Source organism: Spea bombifrons, chromosome 1 (assembly GCF_027358695.1).
Source record: "Spea bombifrons isolate aSpeBom1 chromosome 1, aSpeBom1.2.pri, whole genome shotgun sequence".
In the NCBI taxonomy this organism is placed as follows: domain Eukaryota; kingdom Metazoa; phylum Chordata; class Amphibia; order Anura; family Pelobatidae; genus Spea; species Spea bombifrons.
Window position 1 is genome coordinate 130,072,608 of NC_071087.1, and position 26,949 is coordinate 130,099,556.

General features: G+C 39.1%; 1 protein-coding gene across 1 annotated transcript in view; it reads left to right on the plus strand.

Annotated features, from left to right (window-relative positions):
• Nucleotides 1-4,133: 4,133 nt before the first annotated feature.
• FBN2 (fibrillin 2) overlaps nt 4,134-26,949 on the plus strand; it is a 108,090-nt gene continuing 85,274 nt past the window's right edge. The window contains exons 1-5 of the mRNA XM_053473678.1: nt 4,134-4,770; nt 10,875-10,957; nt 15,979-16,077; nt 16,164-16,259; nt 26,328-26,423. Coding sequence (XP_053329653.1) covers nt 4,544-4,770; nt 10,875-10,957; nt 15,979-16,077; nt 16,164-16,259; nt 26,328-26,423 — 601 coding nt within the window. The 5' untranslated portion in view covers nt 4,134-4,543. The remainder of the gene's footprint in view (nt 4,771-10,874; nt 10,958-15,978; nt 16,078-16,163; nt 16,260-26,327; nt 26,424-26,949) is intronic.

Genomic DNA, 26,949 nt, shown 5'->3' on the forward strand with positions numbered 1-26,949 from the left:
AACCATTTTTGTCAGGAATCCAGGAATCTGTGGCTAATTTGGGAATCACCCCCATAACATTTTTGAGGACAATATCGACATTCACAAATCAACAGAAACACAAATGGCGAAGTGGGAAATCTAAAATTAAAGAGATTAAATGAAAAGTGTACTACTAGTTGTAAGCAACATAATTGAAGGACAGACATCCTTAAAACAAATACCAGCAAACAAGATGATGGGGCAGAGCTGACAATGCTGCAGTGTGACTATTGCAACAGCCACAGCCACACTGTTTAGACACTTTGATATTGTGCCCATCATTATACATAAACATGACTATGAAAATCTCAAAAAGTCTGGAAAAAAAACATATGTAAGCATATTCCAGTTTTTTATATATAGATAGATAAGATAGAACACGCAGAACCTTTTAAACTTTGTATTTAGGTTTATTACTTTTCTCTTGAATGTGTATATTAGAATGTACTATCCATTAATTCTGAAGAACAGATAGCAAATCCACCAAATTATCCTAAGGTGACAGGGAAAATAGAAGCCCTATAGAAAAAAAATGTAGTACAGGCAGATCTGAATTTATGAATGGATTGTGAAATGTTTTGGCACAAACCAAACAGTTAAATTGATGAGATGAAAGTAGAACATGTATAAACTATTCCATATGCAAGCCCAACTCAACTCTTTTGATTGAAGAAACTCACTGTGGTTTGCTTTTCATAATGCATAGTTTAATGAGAACGATAAATGTTTCTCTTCACCTAGAGTTCAGATAGTGGCATTTATGTCTGAAGGACAATCGGTCTGAGAACCTGCTATTTCCATACCTGAATCATGTAGTCTTGTTTTGTCCATACAGTACATTTCACTATTACTCTCAAGGTCAACCAAGGCCAACTCGGTCTGTTTTAGGAGAGTCTCCAGCAGGTGTGAGCTAGTTTCCTACCAGATGTTGCTAGGTGGCAAGTCTCCTGAAGAACAAAGCTGTGTTTACAGGAATGCATAATCAACAAACCTCCTTTGTTCTCAGAAATCGGATTGCCATCCAATAACTTTGCACACCTGGTTAAGCAAATCTCTGGTTACCTACCATATTTCTCTTTATTTGTAGCCATAATATTTTGTTTCCTTACTTTATTGGAATTAAGCTATGGGGGCTTCCTATGCTGCCTCCAGTGGCAGTAATTTGGTAAAACAGAGGTTGATAATCGACCCTGGCCCTTTCATAAAACACATGCGCATGGGCACCTGCTGGATACACATGGCTGCACGCCCTATTTCCATCAGCTGCTTACACTACTACAGCATGCAAATCATTGGATCAGCTACGCAACCAACTGTTATGGAAAGTGAGAGCCGCAATTACCTTGGCCTAGAAGTAATCTACATTATTAATATAACTTTTACCAGTACTTCAGTGTTCATCTTACATGTAACCTTCTCAAACTAAATTCATAAAACAAGGACATTATACCACCATAAACATAAACTTGGCACGTAATACCTGTGAAAGTAAAACAATATTGGTACTATTACAGAGAAGACTACATTTCAACCTTATCAGACTTTTGTCATTATAATGTATTACTTTTTATTTTTACTTAAATTTTTTGGGGCTCTTTAGGTTTTATAGAACAAATGTTCAAGTCCTCACGTCATTATGTGATTACGTCATTAGTCATTACATTTAAGAAAAGTAATTAGGCAGTAAACAAAAGATGCTTTAACCATTTTAATTACTCATTTTTCACAGCATGGAAAGTTTGGAATAATTCAAGGGAGGGGTAAGACCTGATTCAAAGAACTTGGGCCACTGGCAATTCCCCCTTTGGCCACAAGGGAGTGTAATAATATGCAGCTTGGTCAAAAATGGGTTTCTAAGAGTATAATCTGTTCCCAGACTGGTTGCAGGACCAATAAAGAGACATGACTCAAATGTGACCTGACATCAGGATCTGTTCAGATGCCAATCAGACAACTAGAGAATGTACATGTATCTCAGTGGTTTTTTAGAAGCTAAAGATAAAAAGTAAATGCCAACATGGTACAGAGACACCACGGAGATGATCCATGTGGGAAAATGTCAAGGGAACAGGGATACTACAGGTAAGGGGGAGCTGGCAATGGGATGGAGGCAGAAGGGCCACACATGGTAGCTACAGCATATAGGGCCTTTTCTAACCCATGATACCACTTTACTTAATTACACTATACGTTTATACGCTTAATACCCAGTCACACTAAGACTAATTGGATGTCAGTTCATAACCAATAAGCCCAACTGGTTACCTGAAAATAGCTTCTGTTGTAATGCTTAAGAATAGCTGTAGCACACATCTCAATCATTCTTCTATGCCTCTAATGCCTTTCCCTGTCATATCTCCTCTGATCTGATCTGGTATTTCAATATTTCTGTTGAGTCTCTCTCTTGTCTGTCTAGCTAAGTGTTTAGGGCAATAATACATGTCTGCAAATGTATGAATGATCAATTTAATAACCCTAGTTTGGAATACCCATATACGGTATGTTTATTCCCACTACACTATCACAGGAAGCGAGTTAGCTGGGCCTGTACCACCCTACCCCTGCTGCTGCTTGAGACCACCTTTATCACCCCTGGAGGGATCACAGTCCTCACCAATGGCCACATCCTTGGCAACCTACCTGCATCTGCACCTCCCTCAATGTATGGACAGGGCCCTGTGAAGATGGGGCCTGACAACACCAGCACTCATCTGGCATTAGATTGTTCTATCACGCTCCAGCCACAATAGGTATCTAACCTCCACCCCATCAGTTCCAGCAGCATAAGATTAACATAACCAGCAAAATGTAGGTAAATCTGGGGAGGAGCTTGATGTTGGGACACATTTCCTTTCCCCACCCTCTCATGAAGTTTCCACTTTGCCTCTTAGACAAGTTAGTTTATTACCCCACACACCATCGTCTACTAATGAACCTCTGCCAGGGGTTTTTGACAGATCTGTGGCCCCCCACATTAACAGAGGAGTATTTTTATCAGAGTCAGGAACAATTTTTGGCACTGCATGCAGGCTGCCATATGGGATATAAGGAACTAAAAGTATAGAGACTACATAGCCTCTATGACCTCCCTGAACAACATTATATACCATTTAGCCACTGTGACCAGTGACTTGTGGGAGTGATGCTTGAGCCTTTTAACCACATCAGGGCTCTGTGTCCACAACAATATCTTCTACCAAGAACATTGATGTTGTTTGACAACGCAAGTTCAGGAATTGGCAACTATAGCATAAGTAAAAGGGTTAACCACACACACACACATACATACTATAAGGGAGCATTAAAACCAAAAAAAACCCTTTGGTTTCTCTTGAAAAAGCCAATAATGTTTGTTGACACTTTAAGTGATTATTAATCTGTTTTGATTGTAAAGGTAAAGAGCATGTATCTGTTTCACATAAGACTGCAGGTTTTTTTGCGAGCCAGTTTTGAAAGTTGGCAAAGTGAATATAGTGATGTATAACAACCTTGGAGTGTTATGATGGACCACATTGTTAGGGACATGTTAGGAGTGTACTGCAGAGTATATGCTGCATGGAAGCGAACAAATGTGTATGAATAAATGAAGCGTATGTGTTACAAGCAAGTGAAGTACATGTCCGAGTTAGTGAGTTAACTGTAACGTGAGTGCCGGTGTTGCACATAATTGCTTGAGAAATGATTGAAATCTGTGTATCACACAAAATATGACATACAATACAATTTGTCATACTTATTCCCAATGAGCTTTAATTTATTTCTCATATAATTGTATTAAAATTTAAACTTTGGAAACATATGTATGTTATGGTAACAAAACATTCAAGAATATGAACTAGATACAGAAAGAATTAAACAGGGAGAGAGAGAACGAAAAACAGCAGCAAGGAGGGAGAGTGAGAGACAAAGAGAGTGCAAGGCACTTCATAGGAGAATAATATTAAATACCTGAGTTACTAAATCCAGCACTGAATATGACTTCAAGCCACTAAGCAGTTAAAGAAAGAGGCCCCCACCTCTGTTTCCTTCTCCTCTCACATCCCATTTAACCCTCCTCCTTCAGCCCTTCACGTGTGTGACTGGTTCTGTGGTTTGCTCCCCACTGACAGGCATCCGCCTCTTAAACCCCCAGCCCACAGCACTCTCATCCTAATCCTTCTCCTTACACAGACTGAGTATGGGGCTAGATCTGGATATAGAAACACAGAGATCGCTTTATTCTTGATCCTTTTTTTTCTGGATGCTGGCTGTGTAACCACAATTCAAGGAAAAAAATTCTGCGAAGCACTGGTCTATCTAAGAACTTAGGCTGCGAGTCTACAGCACCATCTGATTTCAATAGCTGGACACATGCACACTGGGGCATCACACTTAGGAATTGTTTTTCTCCAGTAGAACTTTGGGTGCTGCTTTTGATTTACCCAGGGGTTGGCGGGCTGCTGGATTTGCACATTAACACATTGAAGGAACCCAGAATATTTAGATTCTTCTTTGGAAGTAGATCCCTCTCTCCTGACCACCAATGGTCCATATACCAAAACCACCTCCAATTTATGGAGGAAAGAGACGACTTGTATTTTTGTTAGGCTCCTTGGCTATAGTACTGGGATTCACGACAGTACCAGGAGCCAAGGGTCAACAGGTCTTCAATGCGGAGTCCAGAGTTGCAGCTCAGGAGCCAAGGGACGGAGCCAATATTGCTGCTACCAGTAGGAACCGTAGATGGGGTTCTCAGTATGCCCTTCATGGGTAGGTACTTACTGAAAATTCTCTTCTTGATCTGGTTCACAAATTGCCTTCCCATGTGTTGCTCTAGAAAACAATACCAATGTCCTGTTATTGTGATTTTTTTGTAAAACAGTACAGAAGTAGGTAAGTATGTTTTTTATATAAGAGACCCATCCGTGTTAAATGATATAAAATAATTGTCTGGTTTCAATGTTAGGGATAAATATATCGCAAGAAAATCAATAGCAATCCTGACAGACTGCAATGGATGAATATTAGATAAAAATATCACAATAGATATATTGTCCCACATTCATTAACAAGATAAAATGTATCACTGTTTTCTTCCATTTCAATCTGTGCGAGGATTGCTATTCAATCTATTTATCTCTGGCACTGAATCAAGCCCAATGTGTTTTGTTCATTTTACCTGTGTATTGTGGTACAAAAACAACAAGCTTGGCCCTTCCAACAGATTTTTTAAACTTTACATTTTTTGGAGGAACCGTGCTACACTTCTTGGTACTTAATGATCCAGTGATCCATTCTGCACACCTTGTAGCACTCCCTCAATGTGAAATCCTACACCACTTCTCAGTTGTGGAGACATTTTAGCACATGTCGAGATATACTCCACGGATTCATAGTATGCTTTTTTTGTGCATAAGATCACTGTGTCACATTCCTACAGTCTCACTTAAGTGTTGTGATCACCAATTCAATTCACAAACCAGACATCAATGATAGAGGATGATTGAATATATGCCTTTTGTGTGTGATATACAGCTTTCCAAGAACTTAGCAGTGTAGTTTACATTTAATAATTATTGAGTAGCTGCTTTGGAAGTGAATTTAATTGAATAATAATGTAACTTTCACCTTTTGTGCATTCAAAGGGTTAATATTAGTTTAACACATTTACTTTCATTAAACTTAAAATATGCTTACCGTTTTTAGACACATTGCAACAATTCTTGCACCCAAATGGTTAAACAAGGACATCTGCCTGGCCAAAAGGGATTAATTCCAGTGTCATTCCATTGGCTTAACCGATGCAGTATGAGGGATTTTTATAGATACCATGCAACACTTAGGGAATCAATTCCCAGCTGAATATGCTGAAAAAGTCTCCCTAACTATATAAGAAAGCCGTATTGTATAGATATTTTCAATGTTATATTAAAACAATAGCGTGTGATAGCGTGTGCGTGGTCACTTTTAATTCCAGTATCCCAAAAATAGAAGCAAGATGCAATCTTGCTGTTCCAGCTCATATTTAACCACCATCTATTATGAGCAATTTTCTCGGTATCTGGCAATATTAGTATTCTGGGGTGAGTGTAGTAAACCAGGTATACCATTCCACATGGCATTCAGAAAGTTAAAGCTCATATACGTTTTCAAGTGCTCTGGTTTAATGTTTAGTTTTTGTAAGCTCAAATGCATTGTCGTATTTTAACGGTACCTTCACACTTTTGGCTTTTATTGCAACGTATATTATTCATGAATGGCCTTACTAGAATGTTTTCCTTTAAAAGCCTTGTGTATGTTCATTTGGCAGAATAACAGTAACCTGCCATTGCTATATTATGGTGCTTTCCAAGTATTACAGTTTACCGTTCAGTACACTAAATAAAAGCATATAATGGCTTTTACAGCTTAAAATAAGCTTTCCATATGTATTAGAAATCCACCTTATATACATACCATGGGACCAGCCATCTTAACTTTCTGTTCAAAACATATGGATGATTATTCCACTGTTAATTTATTTCTCTCCTTTTAACTTACTGCCCAGCTTTGCTTATTGCTTCAGACTGCCTCTGTAAAGATGGCGTAGGAGAAGGATTTATAACATCAGGAAAGGAAATTTATGTAAAAGTTCTACAGAGGTAAAATAGTCCCTTATTTTTAAACGAAATATCTTCAGAACAGTGACACTTCTTAATAAACAAAAAGCACAAGCTTTGCATAGATGTATTAAATGAATTTAGTTATGCTAAATTATGAAGGTGACTAAACTTGGAGGCTTGTTCTTACTTTATCTGTGAGAGCAGATCCTTTACCAACCCATGAAGTATTCAATGCAACCTACCAGCTTGAATTGTATGTTATATGCATATATGGTTCAGGATATGGATTTACATTTGTAGGACCTGTTTCATAAGGGGGGGGGGGGTTGACACAGTTAGACATATAAGTTAATATAGACTTTAAGGTACTACACAAAACTTGACATGTATGGTTGTGTACACAATGCAGAAATATCAGTCATATTTATATGTAAAGTACATTTAGCGTATGAACATACCTTGTAACTTCCTAGGGTGGGCCACCCAGAGCTCTCCCTTTTCTGGGGAGTGGGCCACCCAGAGCTCTCCCTTTTCTGGGGAGTGGGTTTGCATGCAGGATGTCTTGTGTGCGCATGTGTGCGTGTGAGTATGAGGGTAATTGGCCATGGCCAAACACCGATCCCCTGCTAGGAGAAATGAGAAAGTGTCCTGGGGATGCACTGCTTCATCCAACAATAGTGAGTAAAACTCATAGAGTTCCCAGGTATGCACATGGATTTAAGAAGTATTTCATATATCTGTATACCATGATCACTGATTTGTAAAGTGGGGGAAGTGATAGTTTGAGGCACACAACAATTTGCTCCTTCCTGCTAGCCAAAGTTATCTGAGTCTCTGTATATTCCCAGCCTCCTTCCATATAGGTAAGATTATGGAGCCCCAAATTATTCTGACGCAAAGTCCTCTACAGCTGAATTAAGTATCTAACTTATGTCAACACATGTTGACACAGAATGTTGTAACGATGCTGGAATTGCAATTTAACACGCTACCTGCATAACAATTAGATACAAATTGTTTCTATATGAAAACATGTTCAATAACAATGTGGTAGTTTCCATAATTTAGTTTATCCTTTTCTGCAGGATAGGGAAAGAAAATAATATTTTATTTATTCTCTAAGAGCACATCTGGAGCTCATTCAGAAGTCTGATGGTAATAGGAAACGAGAATTAAAAAAAGTGTAAGTCCCCCTTGCAGATATATGTAAACGCTTATCTTCCATCAAGGAATAGTTCATTAAATTTGACAGTAAATAAGAGGCATTTGGTCCATCTGATTTGCCTTTTTTACCTACCGTAAGGTCTCAAACTATAATCGCTGTGTTGAAAAGTGGGTTAAATGCTTGATAGAATAATTTCCAGGTAAAATCTAGGAATGGCCAGTACTTAATTGGATATCACTTTGGTCCAGCACCATACTCAACAGACTACAGTATGCATATGAGCTTACTCCAGGCTCCAGCTACCCAGGGCCTCCCTTTTCGAGAAGCGGGTAGGCAGTCCCGCTGAAGACAGTGGGCGGTCCCACTGATGTCAGTTGGCGGTCAGAGGAAAACTGGCTGTGATTGGAGGGAAAGTGGGCAAGGAGTAGGACTTGCCACAATGCCGCTTCAGCAAGGAGATTCTCTGTAGTCTCTGGGTAAAACCCAAAAGTTTCTAGGTATAAATACTAGACTAGGCTAAGTTCAATGGCAAACTCCTTTTATCTTACGTAAATTATGTACAATATGATCCCATACAATATAGGGATCTAGTTAGTGGCTGTCTATGAGGTGAGTCTGTCGGGTTGCGGCATATTACATAAAATTGTTTAATTGCAGGAACCAAGAACTATTGGGTCATCCATGGTAGAGTTCAAGCATTGCTTGTAAATGAATGTTAGATGAGTATAAATTGTTTCTCAACCATTTAAAAAAAACAGCTATTATCATAAATCACATTTGTGTCCAAATTTATAATCTTGGTACAATTGTTTGTCTAAATAAATACCTCTAAGCTCTTCCCTACCAAATATCTTAGTATGTGACACCTGTCATTTCTGTGTTTCACTTAATCATGTTTTCCCATGATCCTCTGCTATTTTGAGAAGCTAATTCTAACAATTTGAAACCTTCCTGAAGATCAGAACATGGCACGTGATGTAGGGCACAACATAATCATGTGAATATTTATGATGCAAATGGCGTCAAACGTCTTTATGCAAGCCACACGTTGTCACAAACACAACAAAACTGTATTTGCAACAATACTCAAGTTTCATGTGCAGTGCTTCTTGGAGCAGGGGTCTCCAAACTTTTCAGTATAAGGGCCACCTTGTATATTTTACACATTTTTGTGGGCCAAAGAAAAAAGTTTTCTAAATTAATGAATATGTTTTATTTGGATCAGCTGAAAAACACGTGCAAATTCTGCTTTGCGGATGTAGATCAAATAAAGACCACCTGGAAACAGAGCTCAGCTGAATATCACATGCAAACCCAGCATTGTGTGTATAGATCAAATGAAAACCACATAGAGATCAACTGGGTATCTTGTGCAAACTCTGCATTGTGTGTATGGATCAAATGAGAACCACATGGAAACATAGAGATCAACTAAATAACATGTGCAAACCCTGCATTGTGTGTATAGATCAAATGAGAACCACATGGAAACATAGAGATCAACCGAACAACATGTGCAAACCTAGATCAACCTAGAAACATAGATTAAAAGAAATGCCTACATTTAAAAAACAAATATCTTAACAATTTTCAATTTTAATTAAAAAAATGTGTATGTATGTGTAAGTGTATAGTGTTGGAGTGGCTGTGTGTGAATGTATGTATGTATGAGTAAGGTGTTAGATTGTATATGTATGTATTTATGTGTGTGTGCATATATATATATATATATATATATATATATATATATATATATATATAACCACCATATTCATACCTCCCACCATCATCATCATCATATTCCTCCCTACCATCATTATTTCACCAAAGTCATCCCCCTTCATCTCTATACTGAGCCTTATTTGCCCGTCATACCCTCAAGACCGGCCCCAAGTGAAATGGCTTACTGGCTATCGAGGTAGCCCAGTTGCTGCAGGCCGCATAAAAACTTGTGGCCGGCCGGATGTGACCCACAGGCTGTACTTTTGAGACTCCTGTCTTGGAGTATGAAGTCAGAGTAGGAAATGTGCCACATCTGTAGCAAAACTGACTGTACTGCATTTAAATCACAATGGCAAAACAATAACTAATTAACTCCCAGACAAAACATTATGTAAGTTGCCTCAAGCTACAAAAACCTCCTTAGCACACATTGCTAGGGACCCTACTTACAAAATAAGTATGCTACATACAATGAGGGCATAAATGTTGTGGAACATTTTGTAAAGTATAAGAAAAGAACACATATAACACAAAAGAATGCCATCAAAGCAAGGGGACACGTGGCACAAAAAGAAAATACTAATAAATCCTCCCTCCAGGGCTAAGATTTATTCCCTTAGAGACTGCCACCCAACGACATCACTTATGAGACAGTTTACCATAGAGCAGAATAAAGGCTAATGTGTCTGCCCCATAGGCTAGACGGTACATTTTATACATGGTAGAGAATTATTTCAGCAGACTTAAAGCAGTTCTGTTGTGCTAGTTAAGTACTGATCCTTTGGGGTATACATGAGCTCATATATCTGTTATAAAGGGCAGGAGTCATTTAATGTTCTACCACTATGAACCATGAGTGAACATATGGACTTTGACTTAAAGAGCTCTGGGTTGGAAATGCACCTGGCTCTGTTTTCCTTTATTTCATTGGGGATGGGGGTTCAATGTGCTGACATTGTTATAGAGGCAAAATAAACTATATCTCATTTCAAATATATTCTCCTATAGATCGTAACTTATGTCTTCATCAGACTTGAATCTAATTGACTTCTAATGTTTCAGCAGGGCCCTCCATACCTGTTGTTTCTGTAAGTCAAATTGTTATGTTATATACTACTTGTTTACCCATTGTACAGAGCTACGGAATATGATGCCACTATATAAAACAATACATAATAATAATGGTGCTATAAGTCGATAAATAATACTAATAGCTGGTCATATACTGTTTAGGAGTGATTGCAAATGGATTTCCCAATACTTTTTTCTTGCCCATCTCTGGGTACAAATTGGAAACCACAAATCGTTTATCATTTTAAATTGATATCACTGCTAATGAATTTAATTAATAGATGTTATTTCATAGCTGTGTTTGTTTTCAAAAGGCCAAATGTATGTGGATCGAGATTCCAGTCCTTTTGTTGCCCTGGATGGAAAACGCTACCTGGAGGAAACCAGTGCATTGTCCGTAAGTGAATGTTTTCTTCCACATCTTGCTTTCTCTGTCTCTGCTAAAGCAATTAAATTTTACACTTGAAATCCAACTCCCTATTAATACTTATTTGTGCAAATCAAATGAGGAACATTTTTAAAGGTGGTGTTCCACTAGTATGTTAAGCAAATAAACCTTAGCAGATCTGTCATTTTATTCTTCTTTGAATTTTTAATCACAAAAATCTTTTTGGCTTCTATGGCAACAATCAATCACTGCCATCTTTTGAGTCGCATGACATAATTATTTTAAGTGTTTCGGTATGCAACATTAGAAATGAATGGGCATGAACTCATGGACAGATTCCCATCCACATGGAAGATTTAGCATGTCTCTTGTGTGTGTGTGTGTATATATATATATATATATATATATATATATATATACAATAAGATTTAAATATATGTGTTGGGTTTAAATAAGCCAGGAGCCTAGACATCGAGTTTATGCAGGTATTGAGAGGAAAGGCATATTAAATATATTGATTTGTTATGGGTTTTAGCTGTTATGACCATCCCCTGGGGAAGTTCTTGCTGTCCCCTTTTCTCTTACCCTGTCTGCCATGCTGCCGGCATACGACAGGAATCCTCTGTGCAGATTTTCAGTAGAATGACATTGCCTGTAGTTCTGAGAAGCATGCATGCGCGTGCTACTCATTAGCATTACAAGCAACAAACCACCTGCTTCATATTTTAAATGGGCACTCATGCCCAGTTTTAATTGATGGGTGTGTACTTCCTTCCCCTTAAATATCCGCACTGTTCTTGTAGCCATTTCCCATGCAAGAGCCTGGATGTGACTCTCTGATATTACCTTGTTCTGAGTCCTGCACCAGTTTAAAGTTTGCCTTGCCTTGACCAGAAGTTTGCCTTATCCTATGGTACTGCTGCCTTTGGATCTTGAACTATGACACAGACCTCTGCTTGAACTTGACCTTAGTTCAGGGGCATAACTAGAAATCACAGGGCACTGGTGTGAAAATTGCCTGGGGGCCCCCAACCTCAACAATTGGTTTGTACCATTTGTACCATTGTGTATTTATTCCTGAGTTGTTTATATAATCTATAGGAGAAGCGATATACATGAAAGAGCAATCTGAAAATATATTGCTAACATAACTAGTGGCAGTTATTACTTTTTGGCTTATGCAAACGATCCTTTAATTAGATAACTTTCATAAATCATAGATAAGTATCTTCACAATCCTCTGATGGAATGAAGAAAGCCCCCTACTGGTTGTGAACACACAGCACTTGTGTAGTGTGGTTAGCTAATGTTACACTGCAGAATAGCTTATTCATTATGGCTTATTAAAACAAACATTTCAGTTCCACCTAGGAGCAAATGCCTAGAAGCACACTTTGTAACCCAAATCTATGTGTTCATTTAATCAGGGAAATCACATAGTAATGCACTGCACCTGGGTCACAGCTATGACCGATCAGCAAATAAAATTAGGACCACTGGTGAAATAAATAACACTAATAATCTTGTTATCATGGCACCTGTCAGTGGGTGGGATAAATTAGGCATCAAGCGAACATTTCGTCATCAAAGTTGATGTGTTTAAAGTAGGAAAAATGGGCAAGCATAAGGATCTGAGCGACTTTGACAAGGGCGAAGTTGTGATGGCAAGACGACTGGGTCAGAGCATCTCCAAAACTCCTAAAAGCACCTACAATGGGCACATGAGCATAAGAAGTGGACCAAGGAGCAATGGAAGAAGGTGGCCTGCTCTGATGCATCACGTTTTCTTTTACATCACGTGGATTGTTTGGTGCGTGTGCGGTGCTTACCTGGAGAACACATATCACAAGATGCTTCCATGGAGGCCCGCCTTGCAACTTACAAGTCTTAAAGGATCTGCTGCTAATGTCTTGGTTCCAGATACCACAGCACACCTTCAGAGGTCTAGTGAAGTCCATATCTCAATGTGTCAGTCCTGTTTTGGCACAAAAGGGAGACCTACACAATATTAGGCAGGTGGTCATAATGTTATGGCTCATCTGTGTATGTATATGTGTGTATGTATACATATTTCTGAATTTCTGCGCATTAATCTAGTAGAGCATTTGTCAGCACAGATGTTGGACGAGGCCTGGCTCACTTTCCCGCAAAGTTGGAAGCATAGCATTGTCTCAAATGACTTGGTATGCTCAGGCATTAAGATTTCCCTTCACTGTAAGTAAGGAGCCCAACCTCTGAAAAACAGCCCCATACCATTATCCCGCCTTCACCAAACTTTACACAATGCAGTCAGGCAGGTAATGTTCTCCTGGCATCCGCCCATCAGACAGATACCAAACAGAGAATTGTGATTTGTCACTCCACGGAACACGTTTCCACTGCTTCAGAGTTCAGTGGCGGCGTGCTTTACACCACTGTTTTTGGGATTGTACTTGGTGATGTGCGGCTTGAATGCAGCTAGGTGCTTGGCCATGGAAACCCATCCCATGAAGCTCCCACAGCACAGTTTTTGTGGTGATATTAATGCTAGTGGAAGTTTGGAACTCTTCAGCGTGGAATCATCAGAGCATTGGTGACTTATACGCACCATGCACTTGTCTATGCCGCTCTGGGACTTTGCGTGTTCTTCTGCTAAGTTGCTGCTTTTCCTTAACAGTTCCACTTTAAAATAACCACTTACAGTTGACTGGAAAATCTGTCAAGGATGAAATTTCATGAACTACCTTTTTTGCAAAGGTGGCATCCTATCACAGTACCACACTTGAATTCATTGAACTCTTCAGAATTAACCATTTTTTCCTCACAAATGTTTGTAAATGCAGATTGCATGGCTAGGTGCTTGATTTTATACACAGGTCTGATTGAAACACACAAATTCAAAAAATATATATATTAGAAAATATTAATTCACAAGTAAACGCTTTTTTAATATTAAATAAAAACTATGATTGAGAAAAAATCTCTCTTTTATTTGCTACTCTGCCCCCAGTTACGCACACCTGCCCCCCCCAGACATACCTTATAACCCCCTATATGCCACTCTCCTTGATATGCCTTTTAACCCCCTATTTGCCACTCTGCCCACCTTGATATGCCTTAAACACCCCTATATGCCACTCTGCCTCCCTGACATGCCTTTTAACCCCTTATTTGCCACTCTGCCCCCCCCCGATATCCCTTACAGCCTTATATGCCACTCAGCCTCACTTATATGCCTTTTAACGACCAATAGAGTCGCTTGTACGGACTTTTAACTCGTGGAGTGGTGACACCATGGTCTCCCCAGGCCAAGTTCCCCATCAGGAGTTAAAGGGCCGTGCAAGCTACTCTATTGGTCGCCTGCAGGGGCCTCCTCTGGCATCAACCAATTGGTTGATGCCAGAGGAAGCCCCTGCAGGCGACCAACAGACTCACTCGCACAGCCCTTTAACTCCTGATGGCGCAATTTGGCCAATATGTATAGGCATTGCCTGCTTACCCTTAAGTCCTCATAAATTATTACTCCAAAAGCTATATTTTGCCTTTGGATTTAACACAAGTGTGTTATTTAATTTATCAACATTACACTGCAGCCCTCACTCTTTCGACCATTTTTTCTAATAAGCCAGGGGCGTCCAACATGCGGCCCGCGGGCCAAATGCGGCCCGCGAGACCTCGAGGTGCGGCCCGCGTAAGATCGGCAGCCAGGGCAACCGAGCTTACGCGAGCCGCACCTCAAGCCCTGCTACTTACTTGTGGGCGGGACTTCTGGACTGCACACAGAGGAAGCGGAGTTCACGTGACATCCTACTTCCTCTGTGCTTTAGCAGAGAAGGCAGAGGGAGGCCGCGCCCCCTGCTGAAGTCTGTAAGCGGCATCGAGGAGCTGCCTTGCAGGTAAGGAGGTGGGGAGGGTGTTTGAATGAGTGTGTGTGATTGAGGGAATGAATCTGTGAATGAATGATTATATGAATAAATGAGTGTGTGTGTGTGTGTGTGTGTGTGTGTGATAGCATGGATGTGTAAGTGCTGGAACCTAGGCATGATGGGACTGTGATTGCTGTTAGCAATCACACTCCTATCATGCCAAGTCAGCCAGTACATGCTGAAACCTGGCCAGCTGCCCCCCTTGTGTATTGATGCTGCCAGCAGTATGGGGTCTGCACTTACAGCCACCCTGTACCAGCATGTACAGGCTGACTTGGCATGATAGGAGTGTGATTGCTAACAGCAATCACAGTCCCATAATGCCTAGGTTCCAGTATTTACTGGATGGATGTGTAAGCGCTGGAACCTAGGCATGATGGGACTGTGACTACTGTTAGCAATCACACTCCTATCATGCCAAGTCTGCCAGTACATGCTGAAACCTAGCTAGCTGCCCCCTTGTGTAGTGATGCTGCCAGCAGTATGGGGTCTGCACATCACTTACAGCCACCCTGTACCAGCATGTATTGGCTGACTTGGCATGATAGGGCTGTGATTGCTAACAGCAATCACAGCGAGCACAGTCCCATCATGCCTAGGTACCAGCATTTACTGGTTGCCTGCATTTACTGGTTGCCAAGTCATATTGCTAATTTTGTCCAATTGTGTGTTACCTACTTTTATTAAAAATGTGAGTTTTTATTATTATTTTTAAAGGTGGGGGTCATTTTCGGTTTTGGCTAAGTGAGCCCTGAATGTTTTGGTCCAGAATTTTCATTTTAGTTCATCCCTAGAATAAATCTAGGGAATCCTGAATTTGTAGTCGCAAAACTTTCTAGGCCCAGAAATCAGTGAGAGGAAAAGTAAAGGTTTTGTGTCATTTTACTTTATTTTAATCTGCATATTTTATTAAAGGCCATATTTTTTGTCACAGTGAAAAATGAGTGCGGCCCGCGCACGTATACAATTCTGATTAAGTGGCCCACTGCAGAAAAAACTTGGACACCCCTGTAATAAGCCATTACGTTTTTTCGATCAGGAATGTCTATCCTTAGATATTTGTGTCAAAAAGAATTGGTCAAAAAGCATGTCTTGTAGTAAATGCTCCTCATTTTTTTTTCTCAGCAATTTGTAGAAATAGTTGTGGCGAAGGATTCTGTTCACGCCCGAACATGTGCACGTGTTCCAGTGGACAAATATCCCCAACCTGTGGTGCTAAAAGCGGTAAGTTTCTGCTTTTCCGTTTCCTTTTTAGGAGTTGTGAGAGTGTCCAACACAATTTAACATTCAATCCTGACATTTTCTTACAGGACAGCAGTGTAGCATCCGTTGTATGAATGGAGGAACATGTGTTGAGGAACATTGTCAGTGCCAAAAAGGTTATGTCGGAGCACACTGTGGACAACGTGAGTATAAACACCATGTCTATCGCTTTATGTTTTGTTTTATTTGCTATAACTTTTACAAATAGATCGCCGAATTAACTGCAATGAGGTAAAAAAAAATTGATGTGACGGTTATTACTACTTATTATAAATCATCTCAAAACCACAGTAACTACACCATTGTTAATTAGACTTTAACTTTTATTGCCTTTAACACTTCTATCCTCTTCATTATCTCTGTTAGCAATGTTGTCATTTTCTTTCGCTGTTGGCCAAGCTTTTGATCTGAATGTAACCTGGCATGTAAAATGTAAATCCTTTTACAGGGGCCTTCTCCAAAAGAAGCAGATGCAGGGGGGTCACAACCTTCATATATCTACATATGTTTCCATTACTGTGTAATACGTATGTGTGAAACTGGGCTCTTGCTAACCTTTTTACTACACGTGAAGTACTTAGATTTCTCAACAAGGGCTTAGCTTAGTATGAAAGACTTTTTTTGGCACTGTGACACTTTAACTGGCCTGTACCAAAGGCCCCCTGCCTTTAACATGCTCACTCTTACAATTCAGTTAATCTGTCTTCTCTATGTATTTCACCATCACTTTTTAAAAACATCTGGATAGACTTTCATATTATTTACAATGGGCTATAAATTTGGTTGATTCTTAAATTGCAGGCACTTTTAGTGACTCGAACAGCTCTTGTATTTAGTGATCGGAAATAATAATGCTAACTAATAAGAAACATAGTAAATAATACTGATAAAATAAGGAGCACATGCAGAATATGGTAAATGTAAATATCGGTACTAAAAATAATTGCATATATTGGATACTTGCTATAATAAATAAAACTTCCATGGACATAACTCATATTTATTAGGTAGGTTGAAGTTCCATTGTATAGAAAAAAAGGAACCAGTGTAATCAAAATATAAAAATATGATTATTTAATTATTTTCATTCATGATGGCTTTACATTCTGTATCAAACTTTAGGAATGTGATTTATTCTTCTATGAATATATTATATATCTGACTAATGGGGCAGTGTGTAGGTTTCCTCAATGGCAATTCAAGTTTGGAATTCAGCCCAGAAACATTTCCCAAGAATGAGGGTTCATGTTCATGTCTTTGTCAGGCAGAATAATTTTACCATGCAAAGCAAATTATAATGTATGGCATATGTGGGTCCATCCAACTATGCCTATTTATTTCCATGCAAATTCACTTTATACTTACAACGTAAGTCCTTACTCTAAGTACACTATGTCAGCATAGAACTATAAAGGGAAACCTATGCCAAGAGAGCTAATTATCTGTGGAATCTTTGCATTCTTCTATAACAGAGTGCAGGAATCATTTGAAGATTATTGGGTCCATTCACTTGAAGTTAAGTGGTCATTCGAGATAGGGGTTAACTTGACTGACCACTCTCTGTTGAGGCTAAATGCCATCGCAATGCAAATTGTTTGTGTATACATGAGAGTTTAAGGGGAGGGAATGCAAGTTAAATAAAATTTTGCATATTCTCTTATTAAACTCGCTAAATGTGCTAACATCATCTGCCTTGTAATCTTCATTTTTCTGTTTAGTGTCCCCACAATGTTTTTTTTTCTCAAAAAATAGCTTTCTTGATACCATTTTTAAAGGTATAGTCCATCATTTAGTATGAATAATAATGTATAAAAATAAAAAGGAAAACTTAAAAACCCTAGCTTAGGCAATTTTATTGTTGATGGGAGACCCTAGGTTGCTCTGAAAAATACCCCTCGTCTTATAATCGGGGTCGTCTTATAATCAGACCTCAAATAGGTCTGGCTATGAGACTAAGATCCAGATCCCCCGCAGCGATGCAGGGGACCTGGATCTTCCTCCTGTGCTATGCCCCCCCCCAACTTACCGGTGCTTCTGTGTCCCCGGTGCTTAGTCCGGGCAGCGTGTATAGCTCTACGCGATTCACGCAGACAACTTCCGCTCAACAGCTCTACACGCTGCCTGGACTAAGCACCGGGGACTCAGAAGCACCGGTAAGTTTGGAGGAGGGAGGTTGAGGGAGTGTTAAATGGGGGGGGGGGCATAAGGCATTTCTGGATGCAGAGTGCTCTGTGAAATGCCTTTTAACCCCCTTAATGCCACTCTGCCTCCAGAAATGCCTTTTAACCCCCTAAATGCCAGAGTGGCATAAGGCAATTATGGAGGCAGAGTGGCAGATAGGGGGTCAAAAGGCATATCATGGGGCATAGTGGCATTTAGAGGGTTAAAAGGCATAACATGGGGCACAGTGGCATATAGGGGGCTTAGGCATTTCTGGGGCAGAGTGGCAAGCCTGGGGGCAGATGTGCATAACTGGGGGGGGCAGGTTTAAAAAAAACAATTGTTCACATAGTTTACATGAATTAACATTTACTGGTAAAACTTTTTTCCTATAGGGTCATCTTATATTCAGGCTTTTTCTTTTTTTCATAAATTAATATTCAGATTTGGGGGGGGTCGTCTTATAATCAGGGTCGTCTTATAATCGAGCAAATACGGTATTTCTTTCATTGAAGGTGGTGTTCACATTAAGCAAAATATGAATTTTGTTCTTCTGCATGTTACATAACTAAATCATTGTGGATTTTTCATTGTACTCTTTCCTATTAAGATTTAATCACATATAAACATTTTAAGACACATTTTCATTTGCTATCAACAACCTATCACTTTTTACTACCAAATATATAGATTAATAAGGAACAATGTTTAAGAAAGGAATGTGGCATGTTTAGAGGACATAATCTCTTTAATAGTAGGAAAATAATAATAAAAAAAAACTTATGAGAAGACCCTAGTACACGTTTGCAGGGTTTACAATATATATGGCAATTAGAGTTTACAGTATTAATACATAGAAAAGGACACAGTGTTAATTGGTTATACTTGGTTTTGGTCTTTCAGCTTGAACCAATTTATGAAACAGCATGTGTATCATATTATCTTCTACTTTTGATGTAGTTATGAGCCAAGGCGTCTGTACAGACACAGACTTGGCTGGAGATTGTTTTGGAGAAGTCACATCACAGTCTATTGGAGACCCAAACTTGTATTGGGGACATTCCTTCTGGTTACAATCATGGATACACTCATGAAAGGGTAGTCTGTCCTTAGTCTATACCTGCCCTAGTTAGAAACCTAATGGTCATTGCCACCTATTCAATACTATTCAGGAGACACTGCTGCAAATATGATTTCCAATTTAGTCCCAGAATAGATTCAGAATAGCCGTATGTACATACCATTCCTTTTTAAATTCCCTCGCTTTATTAGTCACTACCACTTCTGTTGGGAGGCTGTTCCATTTATCTAACACCCTCTCAGTCTTACATCACATCTGGCCCATCTTGCTCAAATTACTGAAAACATCTATTGTTGACTATTTGTCAGTAACAACTTGACAATGACCTAGTCAGGTTAACCTGTAGCAGGTAAAGTTAGTACAGGCATTATTTGTCTGTATATGGGTAATCTATATGTGTGTGTAAGGGCAGTGTAAGTGTATGTGTCTGTGTAAGCAGGCATGTGTAAGGGCAGTGTATGTGTATATGTGTGTGTATGGGCAGGCAATTGTAAGGGCAATGTATGTGTATGTGTGTGTATGGGCAGTGTATATATTTGTGTATATGGGCAGTGTATGTGTGTGTAGAGGCAAATGTGTGTGTACATGTGTGTATGGGCAGGGGTGCGTAAGGGCAGTGTAAATGAGTGTGTATCGGCAGGCATGTGTAAGGGCAGTGTAGATGTGTGTATGTATGGGCAGGCGTGTGTAGGGGCCATTCATATGTGTGTGTGTATTGGCAGGCATGTGTAAGGCAATGTATGTGTATTTGTGTGTATGGGTAGGCATTTGTAAGGGCAGTGTATATGTGTGTGTGTATAGGCAGGTGTGTGTAATGGCAGTGTATATCTGTGTGTATGGGCAGTGCATATGGGTGTTTTTGGCAGATGTGTGTAGGAGCAGTGTATGTGTATACGCATTTGTAAGGGCATTGGATGTGTACATGTCTATGGGTAGGCCTTTGTAAGGGCAGTGTATGCGTATATGTGTGTGTAAGGGCAGTGTAAGTATATGTGTGTATGGGCAGTGCATATGTGTGTGTATGGGCAGGCATTTGTAAGGGCAGTGTAAGTATGTGTGTGTATGGGCAGTGTATGTATTTGTGTATATGGGCAGTGTATGTGTGTGTAGGGGCAAACGTGTGTGTATATGGGCAGTTTATATGTGTGTGTGTGTGTATGGGCAGGGGTGTGTAAGGGCACTGTAAATGAGTGTGTATGGGCACGCATGTGTAAGGGCAGTGTATATGTGTGAATGTATGGGCAGGCATGTGTATGGGCCGTTCATATTTGTGTGTGTATTGGCAGGCGTTTGTAAGGGCAGCGTATGTGTATATGTTTGTATGGGTAGACATTTATAAGGGCAGTGTATATGTGTGTGTATAGGCAGGTTTGTGTAAGGGCAGTGTATATCCGTGTGTATGGGCAGTGCATATGGGTGTATATGGCAGACGTGTGTAGGGGCAGTGTATGTGTATACGTGTGTGTATGGGTAGGCATTTGTAAGGGCATTGGATGTGTACATGTCTGGGTAGGCCTTTGTAAAGGCAGTGTATGCGTATATGTGTGTGTAAGGGCAGTGTAAGTATATATGTGTGTATGGGCAGTGCATTTGTGTGTGTATGGGCAGGCATTTGTAAGGGCAGTGTATGTATATATATATATATATATGTATATGTGTGTGGGTATAGGCAGGCATGTGTAAGGACAGTGTATGTGTATATGTGTGTGTATGGGCAGGTGTGTGTGTAAGGGCAGTGTACTGTATATGTGTGTATGGGTAGATGTGTGTAAGGGGAGTATACTGTATTTTATATGTGTGTGTAAATTCAGTGTACTGTATATGTATATGTGTGTTTATGGATAGATGTGTGTAAGGGCAATGTACTGTATGTTTATATGTGTGTGTATAAGCAGGCATTTGTACGGCAGTGTATGTGTATATGTATGTGTATGGGCATCCACTGTGTGACATCATATCCTTGCCTGCCAGACTGAAAGAAGCTAGTGCACCCCTGCTCTCCCTCACATGTACATATATATGCATTTTTTATTGGGGTAGGGGTCCGAGTGCATTATCGAGGCGGAGGTTTTACTTCAGTTATCTAAGGTAAAGACAAATAAGTCGATGGGGCCTGATGGGATACACCCCAAGTTATTAAAAGAGCTTGGTGGTGTACTAGCAAAACTGATTTATTTAACAAATCATTGGTAACGGGAGTCGTCCAAGGGGATTGGAAATTAGGGAATGTTGTGCCCATTCACAAAAAAGGCAGTAGGGAGGAGTCGGGCAACTACAGGCCAGTTAGTTTTACATCCGTAATGGGTAAATTAATGGAAACAATGTTAAATGACAGGATTGTTGAACATCTGAAGTCACATGGATTTCAAGATCAAAAACAACATGGGTTTACCTCAGGAAGATCATGCCAAACTAATCTTATTGATTTTTTTGACTGGGTGACTAAAGTAATTGATCAAGGTGGTGCAGTAGACATTGTGTATCTGGATTTCAGTAAGGCCTTTGACACTGTGCCACATAGAAGACTTAGAAATAAACTGCAATCTCGGAGTTTAGATCCTAATGTTGTTGAATGGATTAGACAGTGGCTGAGTGACAGACAACAGAGGGTTGTAGTCAATGGCGTATATTCAGAACAAGGTCTTGTTACCAGTGGAATACCTCAGGGTACTGTACTTGGACCCAATCTCTTTAATATTCTTATTAGTGATATTGCAGATCGTCTTGATGGAAAGGTATGCCTATTTGCTGACGATATGTAAATTTGCAACAAATGTTCCTGGAGGGAGAAGCCACATGGCAAATGATTTAGGTAAACTGGAAAAATGGTCAGAGCTGTGGTTATTGGCATTTAATGTGGATAAATGCAAAGTAATGCATTTAGGGCATAAAAACCCAAGGGCAGAGTATAGAATATTTGGTACTGTCCTAACCTCAACGTGCGAGGAAAGGGATTTAGGGGTAATTATTTCTGAGGGTTTAAAGGTAGGCAGGCAATGTAGTAGAGCAGCAGGAAATGCTAGCAGAATGCTTGGTTGTATAGCGAGAGGTATTAGCAGTAGAAAGCGGGAAGTGCTCATGCCGCTGTACAGATCACTGGTGAGACCTCACTTGGAGTATTGTGTACAGTACTGGAGACCGTATCTCCAGAAGGATATAGAAATGTTGGAGAAAGTTCAGAGAAGGGCTACTAAAATGGTTCATGGATTACAGGATAAAATTTACCAGGAAAGGTAAAAGGAACTTAACATATATAGTCTGGAAGAACGATGTGACAGGGGGGGATATAATAGAAACATTTAAATAATCAAAGAACAAGATAAAGGAAGAGAGTTTATTTAAAAGGAGAAATACTACCACAACAAGAGGACATAGTCATAAGCTAGAGGAGCAAATGTTTAATGGTAACATCAGGAAATATTACTTTACAGAAAGGGTTGTGGACACATGGAATAGCCTTCCAACAGAAGTGGTAGATGTTAACACAGTAAAGACATTTAAGCAAGCATGGGATAGGCATAAGGCCAAGCTAGATATAGGAAAAGGCCAGGTACTAAGGAAAATACTCAGAGGCTGGGCAGACTGGATGGGCCTACTGGTTCTTATCTGCCGTCACTTTCAATGTTTCTATGTTTTTTTGCCCAGGGCCTACAATGTTATTAAAACAGCCCTGTGCAGGTCCATAGGTTAAGGCTAATGATGCTTTGACAAAAACATTAATTAATACATTTGGACTTTTACGACATTTTCATATAAAACAATGTGTGTGCTTTTTGCCCAGTTCAGGATGAGACATATTTTAGAGTGAATTGTAGCCATATGAAAAAAAATATCATTCAAGATTAGGTTCGTTAAGTATAAGATTATAATGTATGCGCGCGCACAAATGTTTCAACTACTTATTTTTCAGCACAATTACACTCTAAAACAAAACACATTGAACTTGGTCCTTGTAAGCTGATATTTCCTTTGAAATGATGGAATCTCAATGAAAATGTTTCATGGCAAAGAGATACACAGAACTGTAGACATAAACATATGTGTTGCATTCACATATCATGCAGGTGACCTCACTGTCTAATAATACATAAACATATGTTTACAGTGTTTGCCAATCTAGTAGCTTGGAGAAGGTTAAACCCTCTTCCAAGTTGAGAGCATATAGAAAAAAGACCTGACCAATATATAAAGGAATATATAAGAAATAACTGTTGTATTGAAATTGAATGTACATTAATTTCATTTCATGTAATATTTGATAGCCACACTCTTGTCAGTAGCTCTATGGGCAGAGTAGTTAAGCCCTTGATAGTTCTTTCTCCGATGACCATTATAAGTCAGATGCTCAAGGTAGGGAATCATGGTCTAGCCACTCTTAAGATAAGATGAGCACTACATACAGACTCATGTCTTTCATGAGCAAAAGAACCCTTTCATGAGCAAAAGAACTATTAGCTATCTACTCAATTCCCTCTAACTCTAGAGATAGGTCCCCTGATTCTATAAAATAGTAAAGCAAAGAATAAAGCAATTTTCCAGAAGCGTCACCATTTCTGCATTGATAACAGATGTTGACACTTCCTAAAAATGGACGCATTAGTAAGTGCAACTTTCAATCTCGTGGTTCCTATACCCATACATGAGAACTTCCTAGTTGTGCTCCCCTGGTTGAATATTGGGTAGATATGCCAATGGTCAGAATGACAGAAAGTGAGCAGAGCTACACATCAACCTCACTGTTCAGAAATCAGATGCTGTAAGGAAGCCTCAATGAAAGCGAAGACTCTATTAAGTGAAATGATTAATATAAACACACATCATTTGATTAAATATGGAAATGGGTAGTAACATAGTAGCTTAGTATTAAAATATAAATGAAAAAGTATCTTAATATATAGAAACAGAATTTGACTGCAGATAAGAACCATTTGGCTCATCTTGTCTGCCCATTTGTGGCCAGAATTACTATATTTCATATAATTTTATGGTATTTTAAAGAAACTTCGCCTCCCCAGTATGTTTTTCAGCTTTCAGAATGTATGTGGTTTTTAACACCTAGTTTACGTGGGGGGAAAAAGAACAGAAGTAGGTATAGGTACAAGTTACAGTATAGCTCTTTCAAAGGGGCTGTGTTTCTCTGCATCAAGAAACATATTGATGAAAAGGCAGTTTGCGAAGGATAGCTGTTATAAATACATCATAGCCTACATATGGCTTTCAGACTGAAGTGCACCATATGTCATAATAAACCTGCACCTAATATAGATGACTTTCCATTGTTTAGACATGTCTTTTGTAGACATCCCTATGCTAAATACAGCTGGCAAGTAACCTTCTCTCTGTGTTTAATACATTCGATGACTAAATGTTTACAGGGCCTTCTTGTACTCACTTTTTCTCAGAGATAGAACAGAAGAACCATGTTTTGCCTATATGAACAATAATTTTTGGCAACATCCATATGTATATGTTTTCCACGTTATACATTGGATAATTCTAAATGTTTGAAATGGCTCTTGTGTCCCATGAAGCCAGGGGAAGCATTTCTCCTTCACACCCTTTCCTTCCTGCTGTATAATTCATCAGTTTACTCTTCAGTTAGTAGACTACTCTTAGCAAAGTATGGCTAGCACGTATAGAAATTTTAAGTTATCTGAAATTGTTGCCACGTCTGAGACATAAAGATATCGATCAATTTAACAAAACTGCTCTTTCATAGAGGATAAGCCTGTGTTTTAGGATATGTTTCCCTTTAGGGACAACAGGGTGTGCTATATATAATAAAAGCACATGAGTATGGCTTATACTATTAACTATGCAGTCCGTGCCAGCATGGAAACTAATGGCTAGACACGCCAGTCTTGTGGATTCCTGGGTTTGCTACAAGTTGGCACAGGACCTTTGGCATGCTGGAATCTGTTCATTTATACATTTACTACATTTTCATACAGAACAACGTGTGTGCTTTTTGTTTCCAGCACGGTACAGGACGAGACATATTTTTCACTGAATTGTAGCCACATGGCTGTTTAACAAAGCTATTTGATGCCATGCCACAGATCTTAACGTTGCTGTTCGCAATGATATATGCTCAGCAAAGAAGAAGCTAAAAGGAGACACAGTTATTAGAGTTTCCAGCTAGAGAATACTGCATATCACCTAAAAACTCCATCTCTCCTGTACATTAAATGCTCTGAAAAAAATCCAATATATGTCACTAGCTTATTAACATTAGCCACTGAATACCAACTGATGGGTAATGTTTCCTCTACTGTCATAGAGGTGTGATAAAAACATTATTTGTCAGCTTGAATATGAGTATTCTTAGGATAATAGAGTTTTTGTTTCTATCTTTTCTTTTTTTTTTGGAAAATCTGATCTACAAATTGAGTAAAGTCTCCCATTTCCGTTCCATGAATGAGACTTCAGTCCCCATTGGTTACAATTCGCATGAACATTGTGGGAACTGTAGCCTACATCAGTAGGAGTGCCACAGACTGCTTTATTCATGGAACGGTTAAAAGTCATATTCATTATATATATATATATTCCTGTATGATATTTTAGTACCAAATATTTTGGGGGGCTTTTGTACATAAATCTCAAGATTATTGACTCATAGAAACATGCCCATTCTCCTGCTTTTTTAATAATGCTCTGTTGCAAAGTAATAAAAAAGGCAATAAAAAAAAACCGAATAAGCCTATTTAGTTAAGTTTTTTACGTTGGGCAAATGCATAGGGGTATTCTGATGAATCTGCCATGTATTTTACATGTATTTGCAAAGATGTGGCATTCATTTAATCACATTAAAATGCAGATGGTGGCTGGGGTGTCCTTTTAGTAAGAAACCTATTGTTTTTGTTTCTGCTGAATGGGTTTGAGTTGAATGTCTATAATAAAATAGGATTTTATTTGACTTGATAACCCAAAGATGTTTTTAAAAAAAAAAACTTTTTTTTGTTGACAGCTGTGTGTGAAAATGGCTGCCAGAATGGAGGGCGCTGCATTGGACCCAATCGATGCATGTGTGTGTACGGCTTTACCGGCCCGCAGTGCGAAAGAGGTAAGTGGGTTTATATATAAATACAAATTATGCTTCTTGTAACAAAGGAACCTGAAAGATTTTGCACTGAAGATCATGAATTCCAATTTATATTAGGGCAAGCAGAGCCTTGGTTAAAAAAACCAAAAAAACCCAAAAACCCCAACTTATTATAGAGTCACACTTGGAATCTGCTATACCAGCCTCAACTATCCTTTGAATACATGCATCATCAAGCTAAGCATACAATAAACTGGAACAAGGGCTACTTAATGTATTTTTTGAAACTTGGGGACATTTAGCCTTTGTCCCTTATATGGCTGTAATCTGATCTTTAAAAGCACATGATATGGTTCTGTTTGACCTAAGAAAGATTACTTTGCAATATATCTGAAGGCACAAGTGAAAGGCAATGTGTTCCTAGAACAAATATGATTGGTCGACGTATGATACATTCAAGAAGGTTGTATAGAACAAAACAATGATGTGATCTGAAGTTTATGTGCATATGTGCAATATATTGTATTTCATTAGTGGATACTATGCA